This window comes from Aythya marila (genome assembly GCF_965140915.1).
Source record: "Aythya marila genome assembly, contig: HAP1_HAP1_SCAFFOLD_169, whole genome shotgun sequence".
Classification (NCBI taxonomy): Eukaryota; Metazoa; Chordata; class Aves; order Anseriformes; family Anatidae; genus Aythya; species Aythya marila.
Genome location: NW_028137768.1, coordinates 392,704 through 420,192, shown reverse-complemented (window position 1 = coordinate 420,192; position 27,489 = coordinate 392,704). Strand labels below are relative to the sequence as shown.

At 50.6% G+C, this 27,489-nt stretch overlaps 1 protein-coding gene and 2 pseudogenes across 3 annotated transcripts; all 3 read left to right on the top strand.

The window, feature by feature from the left end:
* The first annotated feature begins 2,671 nt into the window (after nt 1-2,671).
* On the top strand, nt 2,672-3,628 carry LOC309890555 (olfactory receptor 14C36-like; annotated as a pseudogene). The gene has a single exon. The product of its transcript is annotated as an olfactory receptor 14C36-like (transcript).
* A 7,119-nt stretch (nt 3,629-10,747) lies between these two features.
* Nucleotides 10,748-11,684, top strand: LOC309890553 (olfactory receptor 14A16-like; annotated as a pseudogene). Its single transcript has one exon. The product of its transcript is annotated as an olfactory receptor 14A16-like (transcript).
* Nucleotides 11,685-18,133: 6,449 nt separating this feature from the next.
* LOC309890577 (olfactory receptor 14I1-like) lies at nt 18,134-19,066 on the top strand (the record flags this gene model as incomplete). Its single annotated transcript, XM_082784999.1, has 1 exon — nt 18,134-19,066. The coding sequence occupies one exon, from the start codon at nt 18,134-18,136 to the stop codon at nt 19,064-19,066; it is 933 nt and encodes a 310-aa protein (XP_082641125.1).
* Between the last annotated feature and the right edge of the window lie 8,423 nt (nt 19,067-27,489).

Here is a 27,489-nt window from a genome sequence, read left to right as displayed (position 1 = left end):
GGAGAAGGTTAAGGTACTCAACAATATCTTTGCCTTGGTCTTCACTGCCAGTCAGGCTTCCCGAGTCTGAACTTTTGTTTCCTTGAACCTGTAAATGGAGGCTGAGGGAGTCAAGTCTCACCCGCTTTAAGTGAAGAGCGAGTTTGAGACCACCTGATGAAAGTAAAGACATACAAGTCTATGGGGCCTGATGACTTGCACCCCAGGGTCCTGAAGGAACTGGCTGATGCAGTGGCCAAGATTCTTTCCATCATATTTAAAAAGGTCTGGCAGTCAGGTGACTGGAAAAAGGGAAACATCATTCCCATTTTTAAAAAGGGTAGAAAAAGGACACGGGGAACTACAAACTGATGAGCCCCACCTCTGTGCCTGACAAGATCTTGGGAAAGATCCTCCTGGAAGCAATATCAAGGCAGGTGCAAGAAAAAGAGAAAGAAAGACGTGATCCAAGACAGCCAGAATGGCTTCACTAAAGGCAAATCATGCCTGACCAATCTGCTGGTTTTCTACAATGAACTGACTGCATCAGTTGACAAAAGAAGACTGACCGATGCCATCTACATGGACTTCTGTAAGGCATTTGACATGGTCCCACATGACATCCTGGTCTCCAAATTGGAGAATCCATCCTGGTCCAAATGTCTGGACCAGAAACTTACCCTCAACATGCTCTAGGAGTCTCTTGAATTGCTTGAATGTTGAACCAATCAGTGGGTAAGGAATTGGCTTGAAGGTCACACCAAGACACTGGTGGTCAATGGCTCCATCTCCAAGTTGGAGGCAGGTGAAGATTGGTTTACCTTGGGGGTCTCTCCAGGGACTGGGACTATTGAAAATCTTTATCAATGAAATAGACAGTGGGATTGAGTGCACCATCATCAAGTTTGCAGATGACATCAAGCTGAGAGTGCAGTTGATTGAACAGAAGGAAGAGAAGCCACTCAAAGGGACCTGGACAAGCTTGAGAAGTGGGCCCAATGTTAACATAATGATGTTCAACAAGTCCAAATGCAAGATTCTGCACCTGGACCAGGGCAATCTCAGCCATGAGTACAGACTGGGAGAAGAAATCCTTGAGAGCAGCTCTGCAGAAAAAGGTCACTCATGGAACAAATACTTTTTCAGATATGAGGTACAATAGTGCTGGAAAAGAGTTTCTTTCCTCAGTGGAGGGAAATAATATTAGTGATCGTTTCAGTCTGTTTCAGGCTGGATTCCCCTGGAGGCACAGGGACTTGTCAAGAGCTCCCTGTGCTGTTAAGCTGGGCCAGCTTCCTGAGGCCAAGGGGAGCTCCTGCCAAGTGGGCAGTGCTGTAGAGAGACAGCTCTGCCCAGGAGCAGCTCCTCTGCACAGTGCAGCAGGGCTGGGGACACTGCCTGCAGGGGACAAGGGCGTCTGAGAGAAGGGAGGGAAATGTTAAAGGCAGTGTGGAGGGGGGAAGCTGTGAGCTCACTGCAGGAGAAATCTTCACAGCCCTGAACAGGGTAAGTCTCTGGCTGCACAGCAGCACAGCTGTTGTTCCTGGTGCCATCTCCAGATTTGCAGACAAATCCTACAGCCTGTGGAGCTTTCAGGATGACTCTCAGAGCTTCTTTGGATTAGATGAGAATAACAAGGTCCAAAGCAGTGATTCCCTGCCACAGCTGTCAGAGGGACAGGACTTGAGGGTTCCTTCTCACAGGGCTGGATGCAGGCTGTGCAGCCAGGGTGCAGGCAGTGGTGGCCAGGGCTGTGGTGCAGAGCAGGGTCCCTGCTGTGCCCCAGGGGCTGTGTGCCGGGGCAGGGCCTTTGCCGCCTGCCAGGCTCAGCACTCAGCCTGCCTGGGGAGCTGCCCAGGACACTGCGGGGAGAAGCTGCAGTTGGAAGGAGCTCCCGCAGCAGGGAAGGGCAGGGCAGCATCCTTCTGGTGCTCAGAGGCTGCCTGGGCAGGCTGGTTACAGCTCCACAACATCCCCAGGCAATCTTTCAGGGAGATTCTTGAAACGGAAGAGAAATGCCTGCACTAGAAGTAGGGAAGACACTCTCCTGGGTCTCTACTTTCAATTTCCTGCCCTGAAGGACTTGCAGGACAGGTCAGAGCTGCTGTATATCTGCTGAACATGAAGAGACATCCCTGGACAGTTCTCTGGGCAGGAGGTGTGTGCAGAACAAAGCTGAGCACACATCAGGTGGGATAGGGTCTGTGAGCAATGGCAGGGAGGAGATGTGGGAACATGGAAGGAGCTGACAACAGGGACAGCTCCAGGCAGCAGAGACCTGGGCAGGGAGCGAGAGGCAGCTGCTGCCTGAAACACCAAGGGAGGGGGGATTCAGGTACTCCCTGCCAGGCCTGCAGTGCAGGCGCCTTCTCTGCAGCAACTCCCTGCTCTCATCTGCCACCCAGCACAGCCTCTGCCCTCAGGGGCTTTAGGGCATGAGCCAGCTCTTCCTCAGCTGGACCTCCAGAATAAGAGAGAAGCCTGTGTCTCGAGAGGTGATACACAACAATGAGGCTAAGAGTACCTGCCCTGCAGTGTCACTTCCATAGCTGAAATGCAAGGTCAGAGAACGGTGATTTCTGTGAGAGAAGCAGGGGAGTTTGTTCAGAAAAGTTTCAGTAACTCATCTCTGTGTTTGTTTTTTTTTGTTGTTGTTTTGTTTATTTTTTTTTTTTTGTCCCAGAGACAGCAAATGTCCAACAGCAGCTTCCCCATCAAATTCCTCCTCCTGCCATTTGCAGACACATGCGAGCTGCAGCTCCTGCACTTCGCGCTCTTCCTGGGCATCTACCTGGCTGCCCTCCTGGGCAACGGCCGCATCCTCACAGCCATAGCCTGCAACCGCCACCTCCACACCCCCATGTACTTCTTCCTCCTCAACCTCGCCCTCATCGACATGGGCTCCATCTCCACCACTGTCCCCAAAGCCATGGCCAACTACTTCTGGGACATCAGGATCATTTCCTATGCAGGTTGTGCCACATAGGTCTTTTTCTTCGTTTCCTTTGTCACAGCAGAGTTTTCTCTTCTCATCATCATGGCCTATGACCGCTACATTGCCATCTGCAAACCCCTGCACTACAGGACAGTAATGGACAGCAGAACTTGTGTCAACATGATAGCAGCTGTCTGCGGCCGTGGCTTTCTCTATGCTGTCCTGCAAACTGCCAATACCTTTTCCCTCCCCCTCTGCCAAGGCAATGCCCTGGACCAGTTCTTCTGTGAAATTCCCCAGATCCTCAAGCTCTCCTGCTCAGACACCTACGTAAGAGAAGTTCAGCTTCTTGTGGTATGTGCCTGTTTATTTTTTGTGTGTTTTGTTTTCCTTGTGCTGTTCTATGTGCAGATCTTCAGGTCAGTGCTGAGGATCCCCTCGGAGCAGGGTAGGCACAAAACCTTTTCCACGTGTCTCCCTCACCTGGCTGTCGTCTCCCTGTTTCTTACTACTGTCACATTTGACTACCTGAAGCCTACCTCCATCTTTTCCGCATCCCTAAGTCTTTTGTTGGCAGTTCTGTACTCGGTGGTGCCTCCAGCAGTGAACCCCCTCATCTACAGCATGAGGAACCAGGAAATGAAGGATGCAGTTTGGAAAATGATGATGTGGATTTTTTTCAGTACTCATAAAGATCCCTTCACTCTCCAGTAATGAACCCCAGTACATCCCCTTCCAGGACTGTGTTTTGGTTGCTCTTATTCTTATTCTTCTTATTGTTATCATCATCGTCATCATCATCATCATGACTATGAGTTCCTGTGCGCCTTGCATTCCTACATGTGTTTGCATTTCTCCCATCCCTCCTTCCACTCCACCCCCCGCTATAAATGAATGAACCTATTCTGTCTCATATGGAGGCTGTATAAATGTGCATCTAACACTGTGAGTCAGTGAAGACTCTCTCATGACATCTCTGTAATAAAACAGAATTACCCCAGTGCAATGCCTGAAGTCTGGGCTTTCCTTCCCAAACCACTGCCAAGAATAGGCCCAAAGGATTGCTCCACAAAAACATCTGTTGCTGTTTCAGTTCTGGAGATAATGGCTCATTGTCACATTGTGACCTGCCAGAGACCAAGGGCTAGATTTAACACTCATCCATGGGTCTCTACTGACAGCAGAGGCAGTGAATGGTCACTGCATTACATAGCCAGGGCTGTTCCCACATGTGACTCGTAGGTGATGAACTTCAGGAGGGGAATCTGGAGCTGCCTGCAGAGACCAGGGTACCTCCAGGGAAAATGGATCCTGTGACTGCAGCCCTTCAGAAAGTGAGAGATCTCCCACTGTGGGCTCAGCCACAGGGAAAGAACTAAAGCCTGGTATTCACTGGGAACCTGTGACTCTGCAATCTCAGAGAAGAGAGTGGGCACCCAGCAGGCAGAGAGGAGGGAAGCTGGTCAGTGATTCATTTCCCCCTTTGTGAAGTACCTCTGTCTGGTCCAGCCCAGTGATCCGGACCTGGCTGAGTCTGCTTCCCACCCTGACCAGCATGGCCACGCAAACTCATTCCACAGCACCACAACCCATTTGCTCTGCACAGCAGCACCAACAGCTTGGCAAACACTTGTGGGGGGCACGGGAATGGCCATTCCCCACTGCCCAAAGGGAGATGATCTTTGAAATTTGACCAGCTCCATCCTTCTGCTGGTATCAGTGTCTATACTAGGGGAACAGCCATCAAGACAGTAGATCATCACTGGGTCATGGGCACACAGATTTTCAAAACCCAGTTGCAGAAAGCACTGACTAACACAATCTACCTGTAGAGCTATCACTACTCAGAGAAAATGATGGTAATGAACATCTCCAGAGGTCCCTTCTGACTCGGGGAAGAAGGTGTTGGACTCTGCTGTCAGAATGTGTGACAATCCTGTGTTTTAATCATCAACAAATGTAACAGAAGATTCCAAGAGATTCTGCAACAATAGAAACAGTGACTTAGTTAAAGGTTTGAGAATGGCAAGGTTCTTTAGGTCACTAATAGAAAGGCCACTTTCTATGGCAAAGTGACATGCTTAGTGAGTGAGGGAAAGGCTGTGGATGTGGTCTACCTTGATTTCAATAAGGCTTTCGACACTGTTTCCCACAGCATTCTTATGAAGGAACAAGCTACTCATGGCTTGGACTGGTGTATGCTTCTCTGGATTAAAAACTGTCTGGATAGCCAGGCCCAAGGAGTCATGGTGAATGGAGTTAAATCTAGTTGGAGGCCGGTCACTAGTGGAGTTCCCCAGGGCTGAGTATTACTGCCAGTTCTCTTCAGTATCTTTATTGAAGATGTGGATGAAGGGATCAAGTGCACCCTCATTAAGTTTGAAGGTGACACCATGTTAGGTACATGTCCTGATCTGCTCGAGGGTAGGAAGGCTCTGCAGGAGGATCTGGATAGGCTGCACCGATGGGCTGAGGCCAGCTGTATGAAGTTCAACAAGGCCAAGTGCTGGGTCCAGCACCTGGAGCACAACAACCCCAAACAGCGGTACAGGCTGGGAGATGAGTGGTTAGAAAGCTGCCTGGTAGAGAAGGACCTGGGAGTATTGGTGGATAGTGGGCTGAATATGAGCCAGCAGTGTGCTCAGGTGGCCAAGAAAGCCATCAACATCCTGGCTTGTATAAGAAGCAGTGTGGCCAGCAGGGCTAGGGAAATGATTGAACCCCTGTACTCAGCTCTGGTGAGGCCGCACCTCAAGTACTGTATTCAGTTTTGGGCCCCTCGCTACAAGAAGGACATTGAGGTGCTCAAGAGAATCCAGAGAAGGGCAATGAAGCTGGTGAGGGGTCAGGAGAAGAAGTCTTACGAGGAGTGGCTGAGGGAGCTGGGCTTGTTCAGCCTGGAGAAAAGGAGGCTCAGGGGCAACCTTATCTCTCTCTAGAGGTACCTTAAAGGAGGCTGCAGCGAGGTGGGCATTGGTCTGTTCTCCCACGTGCCTGGTGATAGGACAAAGGGGAATGGGCTAAAGTTGTGCCAGAGGAGGTTTAGCTTGGATATTAGGACAAACTTCTTTACTGAATAGGTTGTTAGACATTGGATGTATCAGTGTTAGGCATCAAGGTACTGGAGGTGTTTATAAGCTTCCCCTTGTTCCAGAGCAGTCTGGATCAGTCCATGGCAAATGGCAGAGCTGTGTATCCACCCCTGGGGCAGTGATTCCAGGTGTATTGGACACCCCTGATGTGAAAGTGAACTGTGGTCTTCACACTGCTGTCAAAGGGCTGGCTAAAAATGCATTAGTGATATCCATTGTGGCATACCACTTGGCTGCCTTTGACTCCAGCTCGTATTGCTGTTCTGGCATGTCCAGCATATCAGCACTCAGTGGTGGAGAGACTTCATTCAGGCCACAGTAGTCTACCATTAGTCTCAACTCAGCATTATACTTTCATCCTGGCCATATGGGACTATTAAAGTGTGAGCGAGTCTTGCTTGTCACTCCTTGGCTCTCCGGTTGATGATTTACTTTATGGATGGAATCAGGGAATCTCAGTTAGTGTAACAGTGTCTCAGGTGCACTATTGTGGTAGTGATGGGCACCAGTTGTTTGTCAACCTTCATCAACCCCACAACAGAAGTGTCCTGTGAGAGACCAGGCAAGGCAGACAACTGTTTACTGTTCTGTCTCTAAGGCAGCTATGCCAAAACCCACGGTACCTTTTTGAGTCTTTGAAGTTTCTTCTTCTGAGGCTGTCTATGCCAAGGATGCAGGGAACCTCTAGGCCAGTCCCAATGGGGTGCTTTTGCCACTCTTTCCCAGTTAGACTCACTTCAGCCTCCAATACAGTTAACAGAAATACAGACGGGTTCTGCCCCCTTATAGCTTGATGATAATAGGGTACACTGTGCACTGGTGTCCACTAGAGCCTTATGGTTCTGTGGGTTGCAGTTGCCAGGCCATTGAATCCACAGTGTAATATACCTAATTGTCCCCTTCCTCTCCTTGGCTTAAGGCAGGGTTCCTCTAGCCTTGCTCATGGTATTCATTACTGTGTCTTAGGGACTGTCTGATGGAAACTGGAGCAGCAATTTTCTGAGAAGAACCTCTTTTTGTGTGTGTTTTTCCTTGCAACTCACGTACCCATGCTCCTAGTGTCAAGGTAGATTTTCTATCCCATTTCCTCATGGCCTGTCCATGGTCAGATTGCAGGGAGGCATGTGGTGTGTACCTAATATATCCCCTTTCTTGAGCAGAGGGACATTTACTGCTGATAGATGAACTATTGTTTCATAGAGGTGGGAAGGAAGATACATTCTCTTTATGATGTTGGACCTCTCAGGAAAGTTTCTCCATAGCATTCTCTTGGAGTTGGTGAGCCTCTTGAGAAAGTTTCTCCTCAGACAATACAGAAGCCCATTGGAAAGAAGAGAGACTTTCATCATACTGATGGAGTTGAGTAGCCAATTCATCCACTGTGGGTTTCACCTGACTTTCACATCCATTGTTTTCTTTTGCCTAGAGGAGCAACTGATACTGGCTTAGGCTGTTTCTCTTGGCCAGACATGGGGCCATCATATTGGCAGGAGTAGCTGCAGGGACTGTCACAGATGGAGTGTCACAGGAGCAGGAGTGGCTGCAGGGCCTGTTACAGGGGTTGAGGTCTCTGATGGGCCCGTAGCAAGAGTCACTGTGGCTGCAGGAATACTAAACAATTGTTTGACCTTAAACAAAAGCTGAAACACATTAACGAGACATAACAAGAGGAAAATGTTGGTTTTACCATCCCAAGGATATTCAAAGCTTTGCAGAGCTATTGGGAGTATCCTGAAGGAGAAGGGGGAAATGAATGAGAAAGGGAGAGTTAACAAGTGGGGAAAAGTGTCCCCCTCTTGTCCTCTCCATGTCCCTGTCTAACAGTTCTGGGGGCTGAGTATCAGGAGAACGACTGGTGCTGCTGCTAAAGACTGAGGGAAAGAAAGCATTAAATAGCTCAGCCTTTACCTCATCTCTTGTCACTATGTTTACCCCACCTACAATAAAGGATGAAGATTTTCCTTAAACTTCCTTTAAAGTATTTCTATAAACAGTTTTGATTGTCTTTGACAGTAATAGATGGATTGAGCTCCAGCTGGGCTTTGACACTTCTAATTTTGACCCTGCACAGTATCATAACATTTATAACATCTGGACAAAATGACAGCACACAGGAAAAGGAAGCACAGAAAAGCTGGAACCTAGCAGCCTGCAATTCCCTACCCTTCTGAGACTCTGTGTTGCAATTCCATTCAGCTGGTTACTCCTGTATTATCCAAACTTGCCTGCAAGTCCTGATGCTGCTCTCTTGTCAGAGATAGCACAATCACAGGAAGGTTGAACCGTCTGCCTGCAGACATTAACGGCTGACAGAATGGAGCGTCAGTGTGGGGGAGCCTTGAGAAACTGTATGGATTTGCCTACAGAAACCTCTTGACATTTACAAGGAGAAGAGTCTAGTCCTGCACCAGAGGAAGAGGAGCCCCACACATCAGGGCAGCCTGGGACCCTGCTGAGTGAGCAGTGCCCAGGAGGAAGAGGAGGGCCTGGGCACCACCATGGATGCCATACGACCAGTGGTGCCTGCTCACCATGAACCAGGCCAGATTCCTACAGAGCTGCCTTACGAGGAGCACAGCCACCAAGTAAATCTCAGTTACCAGACTCATCTCAGATCCGGTGAGACACCGCATGGAAGAGGGTCTACAGCCAGCAGGGAAAGAGGTGGAGGTGTGAGAGTCCCAAGGACTGCATGGGGTGGAATGGAACAAGGGCTGTGGCAAGACTGAAGTCCAAAGAGGACCAAGTTCTTTGTGTCCATGGCTATGACTGTTGTCAGTGTCACTGAGGTCTATGAGGAGACAGCTTATCGTTAAAGTGCCAGGGCCTCATTGCCTCCTGACATCCAGCCATGAACCAGGTAGAGGTTGTACACTGTCCTGCACTTGGCAATGCACATCCCCATCTCCTACTGTCCTGGGAAGAGCCCTGAGCAATGTCTTAAGGGAAAGAATCTCCCTTCCCAGAGGCCAGGGGTCAAGGCTCAGCCTTTGTGCTTGGTGAAACATATCCAGTTTTTCCAAAGATCAGTGTCATTTTCACATTGCCTTTGTCTCCTTTGCCTCACTGCCTCCAATGTTTGGTTCTAATGAGCTCCAAGGGAGGCTATGTCAGTCCTGGCCCTCGGGAGGAAACTCCAGAAAACTTGCATCTGACTTGGACTTCTTGAGAGAGTTCTTCACTTTCCACTCAGTGCCTGAGGTTCATGAGCTCATCACCAAAGACACCAGAGGGGTGATTCCACTGCCTTGGGCTGGGCCTCTGCTGCTGAGCTGGGTCGGGCTCCTGGGACAGAGAGAGCTCCTGGTAGAGGACAGAAAGACAGCTCTGCCCAGGAGCAGCTCCTCTGCACAGTGCAGCAGGGCTGGGGGCTCTCACTGCAGTTGAGGCACTGAGAGTACAGGAGGAGAGAGGGGATGAAGGCAGTTGGGAGTGGGAAGATGCTGAGAGCTGCCTGCAGGAAAAATCTGCACAGCCCTTGACAAGGTAAGTCTCTGGCTGCAGGGCCATGCAGCTGCAGGTCCTGGAAGGGTCTCCTGCTGGGTCTTGTTTCTGGGAGGGCAGTGGGCAATGCGGTGGGCTCTGAGATTCCTGCTGGCTTGCACTGCAAGGTGAGGAAGTCTGGCAGAAGCCCCGTGGAGTGCCCTAAACCAGGTGCCCCCGTCAGCCCAGAACACCTAGCCCTGGCTGGTCATGCCGGGCTCTCTGTCAGCTGCCCTGTAGCTCCTGCAGCCATGGAGGGTGCCCCTTGGCAGGGCCCTGTTGGTGACAGGGTGCTGCAGGGCAGCGCTGAGCACAGCCGCATGGGATGGGGTCTGTGGGCACGGGCAGGGAGAAAGAAGAGGTGGGCGCAGAGTAGCAGCTCCCGGCAGGGACAGCTGCAGGCAGCAGAGAGAGGGGGATTCGGCCAGAAGGAGCTGTTGCTAGAAATGCCATGGCAGGGGGGATTTGGGCACCTCACGGCCATGCCCTGCAGTGCAGACGCCTTCCCCTGGAGCAGCCCCTCCCTGGCCTCCTCTCCCCCCTGCAGCCCATGGGCTGTGGGACACGCAGGGCCAGCACAGCAGGCAGAGCCCAGATGAGGAGAAACTCCCAAGCTCCTTCTGACCCTGTACCAAAGTGCCCCAAGGAGAAGACACCTCCATGCTAAGGTCATGTCTGTGTTGCTGGATGGCTGTATGTGGGCACCTGGAGTGAGGCCTCTGCACCCCTAGCTAGGAAGGAAGGGCTGAGTTTGTGGTCTGGCACCCAGAGACAAGGTAAGGATTCTGCCAAGCTGCATTTGGACTGGGACTTCTCTGCTCTCAGCTGCCTCCAGTTTCTTCTCAGGGAAACACCTGAGCATGATTGTCGTCCTAATCATTACAGGGGTAACTACTAGAAAATAAAGCAAAGAAAATCCTACTTTGCTCTGCACTGTGGTTGGAGATGTTTGCAAGAGTACTGCAAAGCTCAATGATCTGAGAGGTGGACTGAACCTGTTTCACTATGTTCCTTTTTCCCTCGTGCTGTACAGTAGGAAGGACTCCTCTAGAGCCCAAAGCAGCCCCTGCTCCCAGTGCCTCCCTCAGCCAACACCAGCTGCAGCTCGAGCAAGAGAGCTGCAGAACAGTTCTCGTGCTAAGAGAGAGGCTCTGTTTGGGGGTGTTATAAGACTTGCATTAGGTTTTCCTCAGAGAATTATGTTCTAACTTTGTTTTGCTTTCTCCTCTTCAACAGACAGCCTTGACAAAGTCAGAGAATGTCCAACAGCAGCTCTGTGAGCGAGTTCCTCCTTCTGCCATTCGCAGACACACGTGAGCTGCAGCTCCTGCACTTCGGGCTATTCCTGGGAATTTACCTGGCTGCCCTCTTGGGCAACGGCCTCATCCTCACCGCTGTAGCCTGCGACCACCGCCTCCACACCCCCATGTACTTCTTCCTCCTCAACCTCGCCTTCCTCAACCTGGGCTCCATCTCTACTAGTGTCCCCAAAGCCATGGCCGACTCCCTCTGGGACACCAGGACCATTTCCTCTCAAGGATGTGCTGCACAGGTCTTACTGTTTGCCTTCTTTCTCACAGCAGAGTATTCCATTCTTACTGTCATGGCCTATGACCGCTACATTGCCATCTGCAGACCCCTGCACTACGAGAGCCTCCTGAGCAGCAGAGCTTGTGCCCAGATGGCAGCAGCTTCCTGGGGCAGTGGCTTTCTCAATGCTGTCCTGCACACGGCCAATACATTTTCACTGCCCCTCTGCCAAGGCAATGCCCTGGAGCAGTTCTTCTGTGAAATCCCACAGATCCTCAAGCTCTCCTGCTCAGATGCCTACCTCAGGGAAGTCTGGACACTTCTGTTTAGTATTTCCTTAGCATTAGTTTGCTTTGCTTTCACTGTGGTGTCCTATGTGCAGATCTTCAAGGCCGTGTTGAGGATGCCCTCTGAGCAGGGCCAGCACAAAGCCTTTTCCACGTGCCTCCCTCACCTGGCCGTGGTTTCTCAGCACTGTCATGTTTGCCTACCTGAAACCCCTCTCACTCTCCTCCCCAACTCTAAATCTCGTGGTGTCATTTCTGTACTCGGTGGTGCCTCCAGCAGTGAACCCCCTCATCTACAGCATGAGGAATAAGGTGCTCAAGGATGCAGTCTGGAAATTCTTGGAATACATGCTTCTTCAAATCAATAATGTGCTTTAAAGTTCCTAATTTATTTCAGAAACTGAGGAAAATCTTTTGTTTTCTCTATTACTCCTTTATTTTCTCTTATTGTGTTTTTCTTCCATTTCTTGCTTTGATCTAGAGAAGCTTATTCTTAGCCTCCTACCTGTTATTTTGTTCTTTACTTTGAGACAATCATCATCTGGAGCTATGATCAGGTCTCTTCTATAGATACAGATAAAAAAGAAGCCACGAGAACTTCATTGGTCTCAGCTCCTGTTTGTTTCCACCTGCTCTGGAGCTGGGGGAATAGCCCCAGCATGCAGGAGGGGCTCAGGGCCCAGAGCCCAGCTGCCACATGAAGGAGTGTTGTGGTTTAACCCTGTCGGCAGCTAAACACCACACAGCATTTCGCTCACCCTTCCCCTTCCCTCTCTGTGAAGGGAGAAATGGGAAAGTGGAGCCTGTGGGTTGAGATAAAGACAGGTTATTAAGACAGGAAAATAATAATTATAATAGTAATAATAATAGTGCTACTACTAGTAATGTGTACGAAACAAGTGATGCATAATGCAATTGCTCACCACCTGCTGATTGATGCCCAGCCTAACCCCGAGCAGCCCACCCCCCACCCCCGCTAGCCACCCCTATATATTGTTTAGCATGACGTCAGATGGGATGGAATACCCCTTTGGCCAGTTTGGGTCAGCTGTCCTGGGTCTGTCCCCTCCCAGCTCCTGCTGCACCCCTAGCCTGCCCACTGGCAGGACAGAGTGAGAAGCTGAAAAGTCCTTGGCTTGGTGTAAGCACTGCTCTGCAACAATTAAAACATCGGGGTGTTATCAGCACTCTTCTCATCCTAAGCCAAAACATAGCACCCTACCAGCTACTAGGAGGAAAATTAACTCTGTCCTAATTGAAACGAGGACAAGGAGTGAGCCCTGGTGGCCCTTGGGCTGCCCCTCACTGCCTGCTGGGCTCTGCCTCTCTGCTGCCTTTGGGTCAGGGCTGCTGCTTCCCTGGAGCCATGACTGCAGCAGAACAAGGCCTTTTCACTGCTGCTCTCATTTCACTTCCACAGTCTCCACCTTTTCCTTGCCACTTTCTATTATCCCACAGATGGACCTTGTGTACCTTGGTGACAGTCCTTTGCCTGTGGCAGTCCTGTGACTGTAGGCAGCAGAAGGGAATGTGCCAGTGACAGAGCTGGCCTCCCTGCTAGCATGACAGTAAAAAAAAGGGGCTTCAGAAGGCAAACCCAGAAGCCTGGACACCTCTTCCAGTGCTGCTGTTAGGAGCAGAGCCTAGGGGTTGCTCCCTGCTCCTTGTTTTCTGGGCAAGTTCATGGAATGAAGGACACTGGCTTAAAGTCCCAGGGTGGTCTGACAGCAACCAAGTCCTGCACCATTTATGGTGGCATTTGCCCAATTAGACAACAACCGTTTTTGGACTCATCTACATAGCACTGTGCCCCCTGCAGTAGGGCCGATGGCTGATGTCTGCCTGGAGAGGAATCTGGAGCTGCCAGGAGATGTCAGGGGAACTCAGGGACAGTGTGTTCCATGTGTAGTGACTAGAACCGCATCTGAGTGGCCATCAAAAGAAGGGTCTGGTAGAGTTGAATCTGAGGAGTCCATGGGCTATGGGGGCTCTGCAATGCCATGAGAAGAAGTGAACTGCCAGCAGGCAAAGGCCCATAAGATGCAGATTAATTGAGGACACCCTCTTTGGAGACTCATGGGCAAGGTCTGGTGCAGCACTTGCCTGCCCTTTGTGACCTTAGAGACAACCCATAATGCTGCAAGTACTGCCCTGTGCTGCTGAGACACTAGGACAGATGGAAAGGGGCTCAGCAGCAGAGATCCCCATGGAGTTGGGTCTGCTGACCACCCAGAGAAAAACAGGCAGGGCAGAATCCTCCGGGGGTCCTCAGGAACCACAGCCCCCTGGCTCTGCACAGCAGCACCACTCAGGGTCCTCCATTTCCTGAGCCGTGGCTGGCACCAGCCCGGCAGGGAGCTCAGCATGGCCCTTGCAGCCCCCTGCCCTGGGCCTGCCTCGCCTCTTGGCCTCGGCCCTGACTTTGTCTCTACTGGCAGGAGACCTCTTAACATGCACTTCCTGGCCTCCCCTCGCCTCCAGACAGCTGCTGCCCACTCAGGCTGCTGGCACAAATGTGTCCTCACAAGCAGCACCACTCCTTGGGCTGCCTCTCCTGGCCTCCCCCACCCCACTGCCTTGACTCCTTGTCTCTGCTGGGCTGCACCTTCCCAACCGAAATGTGTCCCTTGGCTGTCATCTCCCTCTCTGTTTCCCCACATGAAGGTATATATGGGGTGGGATGTATTACCATTACATGTGGAAGTGTTTTTGTAATCCGCGTTGGTGATGGCACAAAAACACAGTTCCTTCACCAGTGACCTATAGAATCATAGAATCATAGAATCATAGAATATCCTGAGTTGGAAGGGACCCTTAAGGATCATCAAGTCCAACTCTTGACACCGCACAGGTCTACCCAAAACTTCAGACCATGTGACTAAGTGCACAGTCCAATCTCTTCTTAAATTCAGACAGGCTCAGTGCAGTGACCACTTCCCTGGGGAGCCTGTTCCAGTGTGCAACCACCCTCTCTGTGAAGAACCCCCTCCTGACGTCAAGCCTAAATTTCCCCTGCCTCAGCTTAACCCTGTTCCCGCGGGTCCTGTGAGTATCTGCCTCACCTCTGTTGGCTACCCTGTTCCTGAGAAAGAAGCATCTCCTAAGGCAGCATGGAGAAGGACACAAAGGCTGTCAGAGCACCCTGTGCAATGTGCCCAGCAGCTCTGCAACACCACGAAAGTGCGCTTCCTGCCTACATGTTTTGGTTCTAGAATGGCTCCTATGGACCCAGGGTAACTTTTTCCCTGCCCTCATGAAGGCTTTGTGTTCCCCCAGACATCTCGGAGGCAGTGGCCCCCTCTGTATCAAAAACTGAAAGCAGTCCTGAAGGATGAATTAGGCAAAAGCTGAAACTTCTGACACGACAAAACCTCTTCAAGACCTCTTCCTCTATGGGGCCTGCCAGGGACTTAGGAAGAGAGGATCTCACAAACTATGTGCAGAGCAGGTGCATCTGCGGGCTTGTCATGGAGATCAGCAGATGTCAGCCTAAAGGCACAGATCCCAGCCAGGAGTCAAGGGATGACCTGTCAGCTGCTTCAGAAAGAAGTCAACTCACAGGCTGTTTAACAGCCATTTGCTTCCTACTGGACTTTCTGGACTTACTGAAGTTTCTGAGGCACCACTGCCCTCGTAATACCATACTTATAAAACACTCCCTTCTTGGGCCAGAATCTGCCCAGGTAGAAGTGAGCTCGTTGTGATCCTTCCAGCCCATGGCACTGCTGCTGGACTCCCAGCCTCTCTGACGCACAGCAGCTAGTTCCACCAGATCATCCCCCTTCCACCAGATCTGGGGGATGAGTACCCAGAGAACAACTGGTCTTGCCGCTAAAGACTGAGGCAAAGAAGGCATTAAGCACCTCAGTCTTTTCCTCATCTCTTGTCACTAAGTTTCCTCCCACATCCGGTAAAGGATGGAGATTCTCCTTAGTCTTCTTTTTTCTGTTTATGTATTTATAAAAACATTTTCTGTTATCTTTAACAGCAGTAGCCAGAGTGAGCTCCAGATGAGCTTTGGCCTTTCTCATTTTGTCTCTGCACAGCCTCATGACATCCTGATAGCCCTCCTGAGAGGCCTGCCCTCTTTTCAAATGTCCTAAACTCTCTTTTTCTTCCCAAACTCTAGCAGCAACTCTCTGTTCAGCCAAGCCACTCTTCTTCCACATTGGCTCGTCTTTGGGCACATAAGGACAGACTGCTCCTGAGCCTTTAAGATTTCCTTCTTCAAGAGTGCCCAGCTTTGCTGGACTCCTCTGCCCTTCAGAACTGCCTCCCAAGAGACTCTGCCAACCAGTGTCCTGAAGAGCTCAAGGTCTGCCCTCTGGGAGTCCAAGACCGTGTTTTTACTGATCCCTCTCCTGACTTCACCAAGAATGGAGAACTCTAACATTTCGCGGTCACTCTGCCCAAGCCAGCTCCCAACCACAACATTTCCCACCAGTCCTTCTCTGTTTGTGAAGAGAAGGTCTAGCAGGGCACCTCCCCTGGTAGGCTCACTAACCAGCTGCGTCAGGAAGCTATCTTCCACTCTCTCCAGAAACCTCCTGGACTTCTTCCTCTGAGCTGTATTGCATTTCCAGGATATATCTGTGAAGTTGAAGTCCCCCATGAGAACAAGTGCTGATGATTTTGCAACTTTTGCCAGCTGCCTGTAGAATTCCTCGTCTGTCTCCTCATCATGGTTTGGCAGTCTATAAGATATCCCCACCAGGATGCCTGCCTTGTTGGCCTTCCCGCTGACCCTATCCCACAGGGACTCAACATTATCATTCTCAGCCTTGAGTTTCACAACATCAAAACACTTTCTAATATAGAGCTATGCCACCACTCCTTCTGTGCTGCCTGTCCCTTCTGAAGAGCTTATAGCCAGACATTGCAGTACTCTAGTCATGGGAGTGCTCCCACCAAGTTTCAGTGATGGCAGACAAGTCATAGCTTGCCTTTTGTTTCTTTGCTATTGAACAATGGCTAGAGCTGTATTATAATGGACATGCATCAATAAAATCTCTGCTTACGGCCCAGAAGAATTTGGCACTTGAAACATCACTCAAATGTCACCCTGGCACCTCCAATGTCACCTGGTGTCTGCATCTGAACAGCTCCCTTCTGCTCTCTGTCTCCATTCAATATGCTGGGAGCTGAGACAGGTAGCTGACATGCAGCTGCCTGGTTTGTGCCCACCTGAACCAGGTCAAGAGTAATCCCAACTCGTGTGGGTTGTGTGATGCACGGGAGAGGCAGCTGAGCCCCCTTGTAGCCTCTGGACAGCAAATAAAGAAGTAGATGCCTTGTTTTACTCAGCTGAAACACTTCAGTCAGCAGGGGGAAGGCAGGTCCCTCCCTATCCTTGTGTGAATGTTCTGCCTAAAACCAGGACATGGAAAAGTGATTCTTGGACCTCATAGTTTTTGTGTATGAGGAATAACAGTGCTGGAAAAGTTTCCTTCAGAAGCAGCGGGAGGGAATATGAGTGATTACTTGTCTGTTTCAAAGTTGATTCCCCTGGAGGCCCAGGGACTTGTCAAGAGCTCCCTGTGCTGCTGAGCTGGGCCAGGCTCCTGGGACCAAGGGGAGCTCCTGGCAAGCGGGTAGCACTGCACAAAGACAACTCTGCCCAGGAGCAGCTCCTCTGCACAGCACAGCAGCAGGGCTGGGGGCACTGCCTGCAGGGGACAAGGGCAGTGAGAGAAGGGAGGGAGATGTTAAAGGCAGTGTGGAGGGGGGATGCTGAGAGCTGATTGTGGGAGAAATCTTCACAGCCATGAACAGGGTAAGTCTCTGGCTGCAGGGCAGCACAGCTGTTGTTCCTGGTGCCATCCCCAGATTTGCTGGCAAATCTCTCAACCTATGGGAGCTTTCAGGAGGACTCTCAGTGTTTGGATAAGAGGAGAACGACAAGCTCCAGAACAGTGATTATCTGCCATAAATAACTGAAGGACAGGACATGATGTTTCTTTCTCACAGGGCTGGCTGCAGCCAGGTTGCAGTCAGGGGTGCCCAGGGCTGTGGTGCAGAGTAGGGTCCCTGCTGTGCCCCAGGGGCTGTGTGCTGGGGCAGGGCCTCTGCTGCCTGCCAGGCTCAGCACTCAGCCTGCCGGGGGAGCTGCCTAGGGTGCTGCGGGGAGAAGCTTTGGGTGGAAGAAGCACCCCTTCCCCTGGCAGGCAGGGCAGGGTCCTGCTGTTGCCCATACGCTGCTTCCTGGGGTAGGCAGCTCTCAGCTCTACAGCACCCCCAGGGCATCTCTGGGGGTGATTCTTGACAAGATGGACCAACTCCTGCACTACCTGCATGGAAGGCACTCTCTAGAGTTTCTGCTTTCATTTTCCTGCCCTAAAGAGCAGTCAGGAAAACACTAATGGAGTTGTCTGGTTGTGTCAGTCACTGAGGCTGTTAGATTATTCCACTGAAAGAGATCTGTAGGTCTGTGAGGAATCTCACAGTTTTCCTCCACACTCTATAACCTATATACTTCATTGTTTTGTGACAGATTTTTGGATGTGGTACTCAGCACCTAAAACACTGAGACACCTGTGTCCAGTGGGCACCTGAAATCCATCCCCACTGGTTTTCAGCAGACGCTGTAGGGCAGTACTGACTCTGGCTGAGCCCACACAGGATCTGTCTGGTCTCTCTACACACTTAGGAAGTAAAACTGAGTGCTAGAGGCAAGAGAACATCTTCCTCAAAGGGAAGGAGTAGTCTGTCTTGCTGAGCAGGTTTTGATGAAACATAATCTATAGCTATAGGTATTGCACAGAGAAATTTCTCTAACTTGTTCTGTGTCTTTTCCACCACTGACAGCCATCCTTGCTCTGAGGCAGCAAATGTCCAACAGCAGCTTCCCCACAGAGTTCCTCCTCCTGCCATTTGCAGACACACGCGAGCTGCAGCTCCTGCACTTCGGGCTCTTCCTGGGCATCTACCTGGCTGCCCTCTTGGGCAACGGCCTCATCCTCACCACCGTAGCCTGCGACCACCACCTCCACACCCCCATGTACTTCTTCCTCCTCAACCTCGCCCTCATTGACCTGGGCACTATTACCACCACTGTTCCCAAAGCCATGGCCAACTCCCTCTGGGATATCACAGCCATTTCCTACACAGGTTGTGCTGCTCAGGTTTTTTTCTTTTTCTTTTTTCTTTCAGCAGAGTTTTATCTTCTCACCATCATGGCCTATGACCGCTACATCGCCATCTGCAAACCTCTGCACTATGGGACAGTAATGGCCAGCAGAACTTGTGCCAACATTGCAGCAGCTGCCTGGGGCATTACTTTTCTCTATGCTGTGCTGCACACTGCCAATACCTTTTCCTTCCCCCTCTGCCAAGGCAATGCCCTGGACCAGTTCTTCTGTGAAATACCCCAGATCCTCAGGCTTTCCTGCTCAGATGCCTACCTCAGAGAATTTGGGCCTATTGCGGTTAGTGCTGTTTTAGCATCTGGCTGTTTTGTTTTCCTTGTGCTGTCCTATGTGCAGATCTTCAGGGCTGTGCTGAGGATCCCCTCGCAGCAGGGCCAGCACAAAGCCTTTTCCACATGCCTCCCTCACCTGGCCGTGGTCTCCCTGTTCATCAGCAGTGGCACATTTGCCTACCTGAAGCCTCCCTCTATGTCCTCCTCCTCCCTGAATCTTGTGCTGGCAGTTCTGTACTCGGTGGTGCCTCCAGCAGTGAACCCCCTCATCTACAGCATGAGGAACCAGGAGCTGAAGGATGCAATGTGGAAAGTAATGACTGGAGTTTTTCAGAAGCAATAAATGGTCTGTTTTCTTCTGCATATCACTCATAATGTAACTCAGTATATTCCCAAATGTTTGTTTTCTGTGAGTGCGCTTTGCTGTTTGTTGTTGTTGTTTGCCTTGCTTATGATTGTGTCTGCAAAGGTACAAAGACATAACATTTTTCCTCCCCGTCATTTCAGTATCTACCTGCCTTGGGTGACTCCAAGACTTGGTGGAAGCAATAAGCCAGGCTCTCTCTATGTTTAAATAAAAGAAAGGACCTTGTAGTTACTTTCTTGCCTGAGATCCTTCCTCAGACACCTGTGGGGGAACTGCAGGGGCACTTGGCTCTGTGCAGAGGTGGAGGAGAGAAGAGTCCTGGCACGGCAGCATTACCAGGGAGCCTGAAATCTTGGTCTGTTCTGAGGTGCTCTCTTTCACCTCCCACACTCTCCTTCAGAGCCCTTCTGTTGCTGTGAGTTCTGATTGCTCTTGTTGCTTGCTCATTGTGCTGCTGTGGGGAAGTCCTTTGTCCACAGGCCAGGGTCTCTAACACAGCTGGCTCCGTACCAGCACCTCCAGCATGAAAGGGGATCTGGCACTGAGGGCAGTGCCTGAAGGTTCAGCTCTTCTCCCACATCTCATCTCATGGATATTGCAAAGGAACCGACTCAAAGGAGGCTCCTTGCTTTGCTTGTTTCTCTGTGGGCTCAGGGCGACGAGATCAGCTGATCATCAAGGATCAGCTTTTAGGCAGGAAGGGCTGATTTCAGAATTGCCAGCTGGTGTCTGGCACCCATAGAGATGGTGACCTCACTTGCCTGTATCCACAGCATGCAATAGGTGTGAAAGTGGGCAGGTGTCAGGGAAGTGCAAGTCACCAGGAGAGCCCAGGGGATTGGTAGGGACAGTGTGTGCCAGGGAGTCAACAGGGCATGGAGCCCACAGAGCATGAGCATGTCCAAGGTGGAGCCACCCAGAGGTAAGGTGCTAAACCTGGAATAGAACAGGCAAAGGAGAGCTCTGCAACTCCAGGGAACACAGCAAGCACAGAGAAGGCAGTCTGCTGAATTAGTTGTTAAACCTCTGGTGAAATTTCAAAGACTAGATTGAATGAATCACCCCAAAATGTCTCTGCCATTGGAAATGAGTTGGACTCAATGAGCTTTGTGTGTCTCTTCTACAAGGGGAAGGCGAGGAGGTGAGGTAATTTGCAGATGTCAGCAGCAGGGACAGTGCCACTGCCCTCCACTTTTCCACTTGCTGCTTTGGGGGCATTCCAGCCTGGGCCGCTCTGCTGGGCTTGGCTGGGGAGAGGACAGGGAGGTGTGGAGAGCTGGGGAGGGTCTGGGCTGTGCTGGTCTCCTGGCAAAGACAAGGAGGAGCAGCAGAGCAGGGGCTGGGCTGGGCCCTTGTTCTCTGGACACCCTGGCAGATGCTGCCCCAGGGCAATGGTCCCAGAGCAGCCCCTCACAACCCCCTTTCCCAGCACTGGGCTCTTGACCCAGCTCACACAGGTGGTTTGTTTCTACATGGAAGGACACCAAATGACTACATCAGGAATCCACGCTTGCCCTGTTAATATGAGACGGCCCATAGTATTGGTGCAGTGAGATGAACCTGAGTGAACACAAGTGCCAGAAACTATTCCCTAAGGTTGCTATCATGTGGACAGACAGAGTCTCAAGGTCCCCTCTCTTTAGAGGTATGGTCTCCTGGGAAACCAGCTAAATAAAGCAAAATTAGACATCATGACTTTCACACCAACTCCTTCTCTGTAGACTTCTCACCATTTTCCTAAAATTCATTTCTTGATTCATTTTTCCACACAGAGATGGGCATTTCCTTCAGGATGCCCTGGTGTTGCTAAATGCTACGTGGGGAAACATGAGGGACTGTGCAGGGCATCCCCTGCACCCACTGCTCCTGGGGGGGGAGGACGTAGGCTGGGAAGAGACCTCCTGAGCACAACTACTCTTTGTAGCCCTGTGGATGCTGGCTGTGAGGTCACTTCTGTTCCAGCCCCTGGCTGGCCAACAGCAGGGAGGCAGAGCCTCCAGGGTCATAAAGGCCATTAGAAAGCTGCCCCCGGCAGGATGACATGTATGGGAAGCCAGGGGAAGGCCAGGAAAATAAAGTGGCAGATTGGTGGAGAGAAGACTGAAGTGGCTAAGAGAAAGGAAAGATTTGGAAGAGAGAAAAGGGTTTCAGGTAAGGGTGCTGATGCTGGAAAATATTCAAGTTTGGCAATATTTCTTACTTGCAACCTTAGGACATACATGTAGTTCTACCCGAAATGCCATCCCTCACCCTGAACAAATCCACTGCTCTAATCCCCAGCATCAAATCCTACCTTGAACTCAAACTCCAAACACATCTCCTGTTACCATTAGTCTTAACCTATTGATCACCCTTATCTCAGGCCTTTAATTTCTATTATTAAATTCACAGTTTTAATAGCAGCCCTTATCCCCAAACAAAGCAGATAATAAAACCGTAACCAAAAATCTAGCCCATACCTTAAACAGTAACTGGCTACCCAAAGCAGAACACCAAAGCCTCCCTCTAAGACTCTGCCAAATCCCTAAACCTGGAAAGCAAGATCTAATCCCTAGACCCTAACCTGAAGACCTAACTCCCAAATCCCTGCACTCTGATCATGTAATCAAATCAGGTTGGCCCCAAGAGGCTGATATAGATCTGGGCAGGTCATAGGGCTCAAGAAGATGGGTGGGGATGTTCTTCTGAGGTAGGTCACCTGTGCCTCAGGATCTCAAGAGGAGGCCCATGGCTGTGCAGGTGGGTGTTGGAGTATTGTGCCTAAGGGCCTGATAGGCCGCCTTCAGGCACATGGCTGGTGTATCATAGAATGATAGAATATCCTGAGTTGGAAGGGACCCATAAGGATCATCGAGCTCAACTACTGGCACCACACAAGTCTACCCAAAAATTCAGACCATATGACTGAGAGCACTGTCCAAACCCTTCTTAAACTTCAGCAGGCTTGGTGCCGTGACTATGTCCGTGGGGAGCCTGTTCCAGTGGGCAACCACTGAAAATAATAAAATAATAAACAAAGAAAATAATTTGGTGCCTGCCCCTCCATTCTCCCTCATGAGGAAGCTGTAGACCACGATGAGGTCTCCCCTCAGCCTCCTCTTTTCCAGGCTGAACAGGCCAAGTGCCCTCAGCTGCTCCTCATACGTCTACCCCTTAGGCCCTTCATCATCTCTGTAGTCCTCTGGACGCTCTCCGATAGTTCCACAAAGAAACCCATGTGAGCCTCACCCATAACCTAAATCTCCCCTCTTTTAGTTTAAAACCATTCCCCCTTCTCCTGTCATTAAGTGATTGAGAAAATAAAATAATAAAAAAAAAGCCCTCCATCTTTTTAATAAGCCCTCTTTAAGTACTGAAAATTTGCAATGAGGTCACCCCGGAGCCTTCTCATCTCCAGGCTGAACATCCCCAGCTGTCCCCCGGGGGTCAGTACTGGGTTCAGTCTTGTTCAACTTATTCATCCTAGACAATGCAACAGAGTGCAACCTTAGCAAATGTGCTGAAGATACAAAACTGGGAGGAGGGGCTGATACTCCAGAAGTCTGTGCCGCCATTTGGAGGGACCTCGGTAGACTGTAGAGCAAGGCAGTGAGGAACCTCATTAAGCTCAAGAAAGGCAAGTGCAAGGTCCTTCTCCTAGGAGGAATAACCCCATGCACCAGTAGAGGTTGGGCGGTGACCTGTTATAAAGCAGCTCTGCAGAGAAGGACAAGGCAGTCCTGGTAGACAGCATGTTAGCCATGAGTCAGCAATGTTCCCTTGCACCAGCAATGTTCCCTTGGCCAAGAAGGCCAACGGTATCCTGGGGTGCATTTCAAAGAGTGTTGCCAGCAGGTCAAGAGAGGTGATCCTCCCCCTCTACTCAGCCCTGGTGAGGCCTCAACTGGAGCATTGTGTCCAGTTCTGGGCCTCCCAGTACATGGAACATGGAACTGTCCCAGTACAGGGACATGGAACTACTGAAGAGAGTCCAGAGCAGGGCTACAAAGATGATGAGGAGACTGCAGTATCTCTTATACAAGGGTAGGCTGAGAGAGCGGGGCTTGTTTAGCTTGGAGAAGAGAAGTCAGAGAGGGGATGTCCCTTAGAGGGGGATGAGAGAGAGATGTTCTAGGGGAGTTTTATATATTTTTTTAGCTAAAGGTAAAGATCCCATGTTAGGGAAAAGGCAAAAAGGAAGGCAATATTTTTAGGAGGCATACCCTGACGAAATGCTAATACTTACATTTCCAGTCTCTGAAGTTCTCATGGAATCTATCTTATACAACGTCTGGCACCTCAGAGGTGCTGTACTTGAGAAGAAGTTAAGAGAAATCCCAACTTTTTGTACTGAAAGTTCTGGGCCCCATTTGAGCCTTAAGACAACAAACTCAGGATGAGATGTCTCAACTGAGTCCTTGTGATCTCTTGCCTCAGCTTGGGAAAATGGGATTCCTGCCAGTCACAGTCTGGGTGTTCTGCCTAAAAGTGGAAGAGGACAAGGTGATTCTTTGATGCAACTCCTCCTGATAGGAGAAACGACACTGCTGAAAGTAAGTGTCACTCCTCATCTGACGGAGGGATCATAGGGGATTGCGTCAGCCTGTTTCAAAGTTGGTTCCCTGAAGGCCCAGTGACAGACATCTCAAGGGACACAAGAGAGGGCAGGGACAGTGAGGCCTTGGGATGGAGCTTTGCAGCTGAGCTGGGCTGGGCTCCTGAGTCCAAGGGCAGCTCCTGGCAAGCAGGCAGTGCTGCAGGGACACAGCTCTGCCCAGGAGCAGCTCCTCTGCACAGCGCAGTAGGGCTGGGGGCACTGCCTGCAGGGGACAAGGGCACCTGAGAGAAGGGAAGGAGATGTTAAAGGCAGTGTGGAGGGGGGATGCTGAGAGCTCACTGCGGGAGAAATCTTCACAGCCCTGAACAGGGTAAGTCTCTGTCTGCAGGGCAATGCAGATGCAAGTATCCTAGGGCTCTCTTCTACAGTTGTCAGTTCCATGGCTGGTAGTCCCAAGGGATGTGTGGCTCTAAACTACAGTAATATAGGTTTCCTGGCTTATATACTGGCTTCTCCAGTGCAGAGGATGGGGCTGTTTCCTGGATCAATGATTTCCTGCCTAAGCTGTCAGAGGGGCAGGACATGAGGTTTCCTTCTCACAGGGCTGGTGGCAGGCTGTGAAGCCAGGGTGCAGGCAGGGTGCCCAGGGCTGTGGTGCCGAGCAGGGTCCATGCTGTGCCCCAGGGGCTGTGTGCTGGGGCAGGGCCTCTGCTGCCTGCCAGGCTCAGCACTCAGCCTGCAGAGGAGCTGCCCAGGGAGCTGTGGGCTGAAGCTGTGGCTGGTAGGAGCAGGGCTGGGTCCTGCTGGTGTCCAGAGGCTGCTGCCTTGTTCAGACTGCTCACAGATCCACAGCACCCCAGGGGCAACCTTAGGCGAGAACAAAAAGAAAGGCCAGCACATGCACTAATGGAAGGGAAGGAAATCTCTGGTGTTTCTCATTTCTTTTACCTGCTTTGAAGGAGAGTCATGGGGCATGCTAATGGAGTTGTCATGCTGTGTCCTTCACTGAGGCTTTCAGAGCATGACACTGAAAGAGAACTGTAGGTCGATGAAGAGCCTCAGAATTTCTTTTCACACCCCTCTCCTTACAGAGAACACCAACACCGCCTTTAGTGTTCCTCACGGGATTGCTGGATGTCCTGCTTGGAACCTGAAAATAGAGGTGCCTCTGGCTATTGGGCACCATAGATTCATCCCAGCGCCCTTCACCGGATATTGTAGGGTAGTACTGACTTCTGCTAAGCCCTCAGAGGATTTCCTATGCAGGTTGTGCCACCCAGGTCTTTTTCTTTGTTGTCTTTGTCGCAGCAGAGTTTTCTCTTCTCATCATCATGGCCTATGATCGCTACATTGCCATCTGCAAACCCCTGCACTACCAGACAATAATGAACAGCAGGACTTGTGTCAACATGGCAGCAGCTGCCTGGGGCAGTACTTTTCTCTACCCTGTGCTGCACACTGCCAATACCTTTTCCCTCCCTCTCTGCCAAGGAAATGTCCTGGACCAGTTCTTCTGTGAAATACCCCAGATCCTCAAGCTCTCCTGCTCAGATGCCTACCTCAGAGACGTTGGGCTTATTGTGGTTAGTGTCTGTTTATTATTTGGTTGTTTTGTTTTCCTTGTGCTGACCTATGTGCAGATCTTCAGGGTTGTGCTGAGGATCCCCTCGCAGCAGGGCCGGCACAAAGCCTTTTCCACATGCCTCCCTCACCTGGCCGTGGTCTCCCTGTTCATCAGCAGTGGCACATTTGCCTACCTGAAGCCTCCCTCTATGTCCTCCTCCTCCCTTAATCTTTTGCTGGCAGTCCTGTACTCGGTGGTGCCTCCAGCAGTGAACCCCCTCATCTACAGCATGAGGAACCAGGAGCTGAAGGATGCAGTGTGCAAAGTAATGACTGGAGGTTTTTGAGAAGCAAATAACTGCATGTCCATCTCATATCACTCTTAATGTAACTCATTAAAGGCCAAGGAAGATCTTGTTCTTTTCTTTTTTTTTGTTTTTCTTTTTTTTTTCTTTTATCTTTTTTTTTATTTCTTTTTGCCTTTTTTTTTTTTTTCTTTTTGCTTTACTTATGTGGTGATATATTTTAAAAAATAAAAAATCCTTTTATTTCCTCTTCCAGTTCGCTACTGAATGTCTCATGTGACTCTGAGACTTGGTATAAAAGAGGTGTATTTAATGGGCAATTAAATATTTAATGTGTATTTAAATAAAAAGATGGTTCCTGCAGTGACTTGCTTGCCTGAGATGCTTCCTCAGAGAAAGGTGGTGGCACTTGGCTGTGTGCAGAGGTTGAGGGGAAAAGAGTCCTGGCACAGCAGCAACACAAGGGAGCCCCAGGGCTTGGTCTGTCCAAATCAGCTCTCCATTTCACCTCCTGCACTCTCCTATGGAGCTCTTGTGTTGCTGCAAGGACTGATTGCTCTTGTTACTTGCTCATCGTGCTGCTGCGGGCAGTCCTGTGTCTACAGGCAGGGAGAGGCCAGAGGCACTTTTCTAACACAGCTTGCTCTATACCACCATCTCCAGTATAAAAGTGGATCTGCTCAGGGCAGTGCCTGAAAGCCCAGCTCTTCTCCCAAAGATGCTCTCATGGATATTTCAAAGAAACGGACTTGAAAGAGGTTCCTGGCTTTGCTTGTTTCTCTGTGGACTCAGGCAGATAAGATAGGAGTCCCAGGATCATATTTTAGGCAGGGAGGGATGATTTCATTCCTGCCTGTTAGTGCCCAGCACCCAAGAGATTTTGACTTCACTGGCCTGTATCCACAGCATGAAAGGCTGTCTTCCTGGGAGAGTCAGGGAGGACCAGCAGAGCAGGGGCTGGGCTTGGACCTTGTTCTCTGGACACCCTGGCAGATGCTGCCTCAGGCCAATGGTCCAAGAGCAGCCCCTTGCAACCACTGTTCCCAGCACTGGGCTCTCGCCCCAGCTCACACAGATGGTTTCTTCCTTTGGATATGGACACTAAATGACTACATCAGGAGTCCATGTTTCCCTTGTCCATATGAGACTGCATCCGGTGTGGGTGTGGTGAGATGAACCTGAATGAGCCCAAGTGCCATAAGCTGTTCCCTAAGGGAGCCAGCCATGAATTCCGGTGGGACAGAGAGAGTCTAAAGTTCACTTCCCATTGGAGGTACGGTCCCCTAGAATACCATCTGAATAAAGCAATCCTAGTCATCGTAACTGTCACACCAACTCCTTCTCTGCAGAATTTGCCTCCTGAGCACAACAGCTCCTTGTGACCCCTGTGGATGCTGGCTGTGAGGTCACTTCTGTCCCAGCCCCTGTCTGGACAACAGCAGGGAGGCAGAGCCTCTGAGGTCACAAAGGCTTTCAGGAAGCTGCCCCCAACAGGGTGACACATTTGACGAGGCCAGGGAAAATCTGTGTGAATAAAAGTGGGAAATTTGGGGGAGAGAAGAGGGAGTAGGCTAACAGAAAGGAAAGATCTGGAAGAGGTGAGAGCAGTTCAGGCAAGGCTGTGCTGCTGCAACACTTACTAGGAAAACATCCATGTCAAGCCCTGTCGTGGTTCCGCTCGAGTGGGCAGCCGAGCTCCACCATAGCCGCTCTCTCACTCCCCCTCCTCAAAGAGGAATGGGGAGAAAATATGTGAAAAGGGCTCAAGGGTTGAGACAAGGATGAGAAAATCACTCAGTAATTATTGTAACAGGCAAAACAGACTCGGCATAAGGAGATAGTAAGATTTATTGCCTATTACTAACAAACGAGAGAAGTGAGAAAACAAAGGAAAAAAAAAAAAAAACAAAAGCACCTATCCCCCCCATCCACCCTCTTCCACCTCCTCCCCCTGAGCGGCGCAGGGGAATGGGGGAATGGGGGTTATGGTCAGT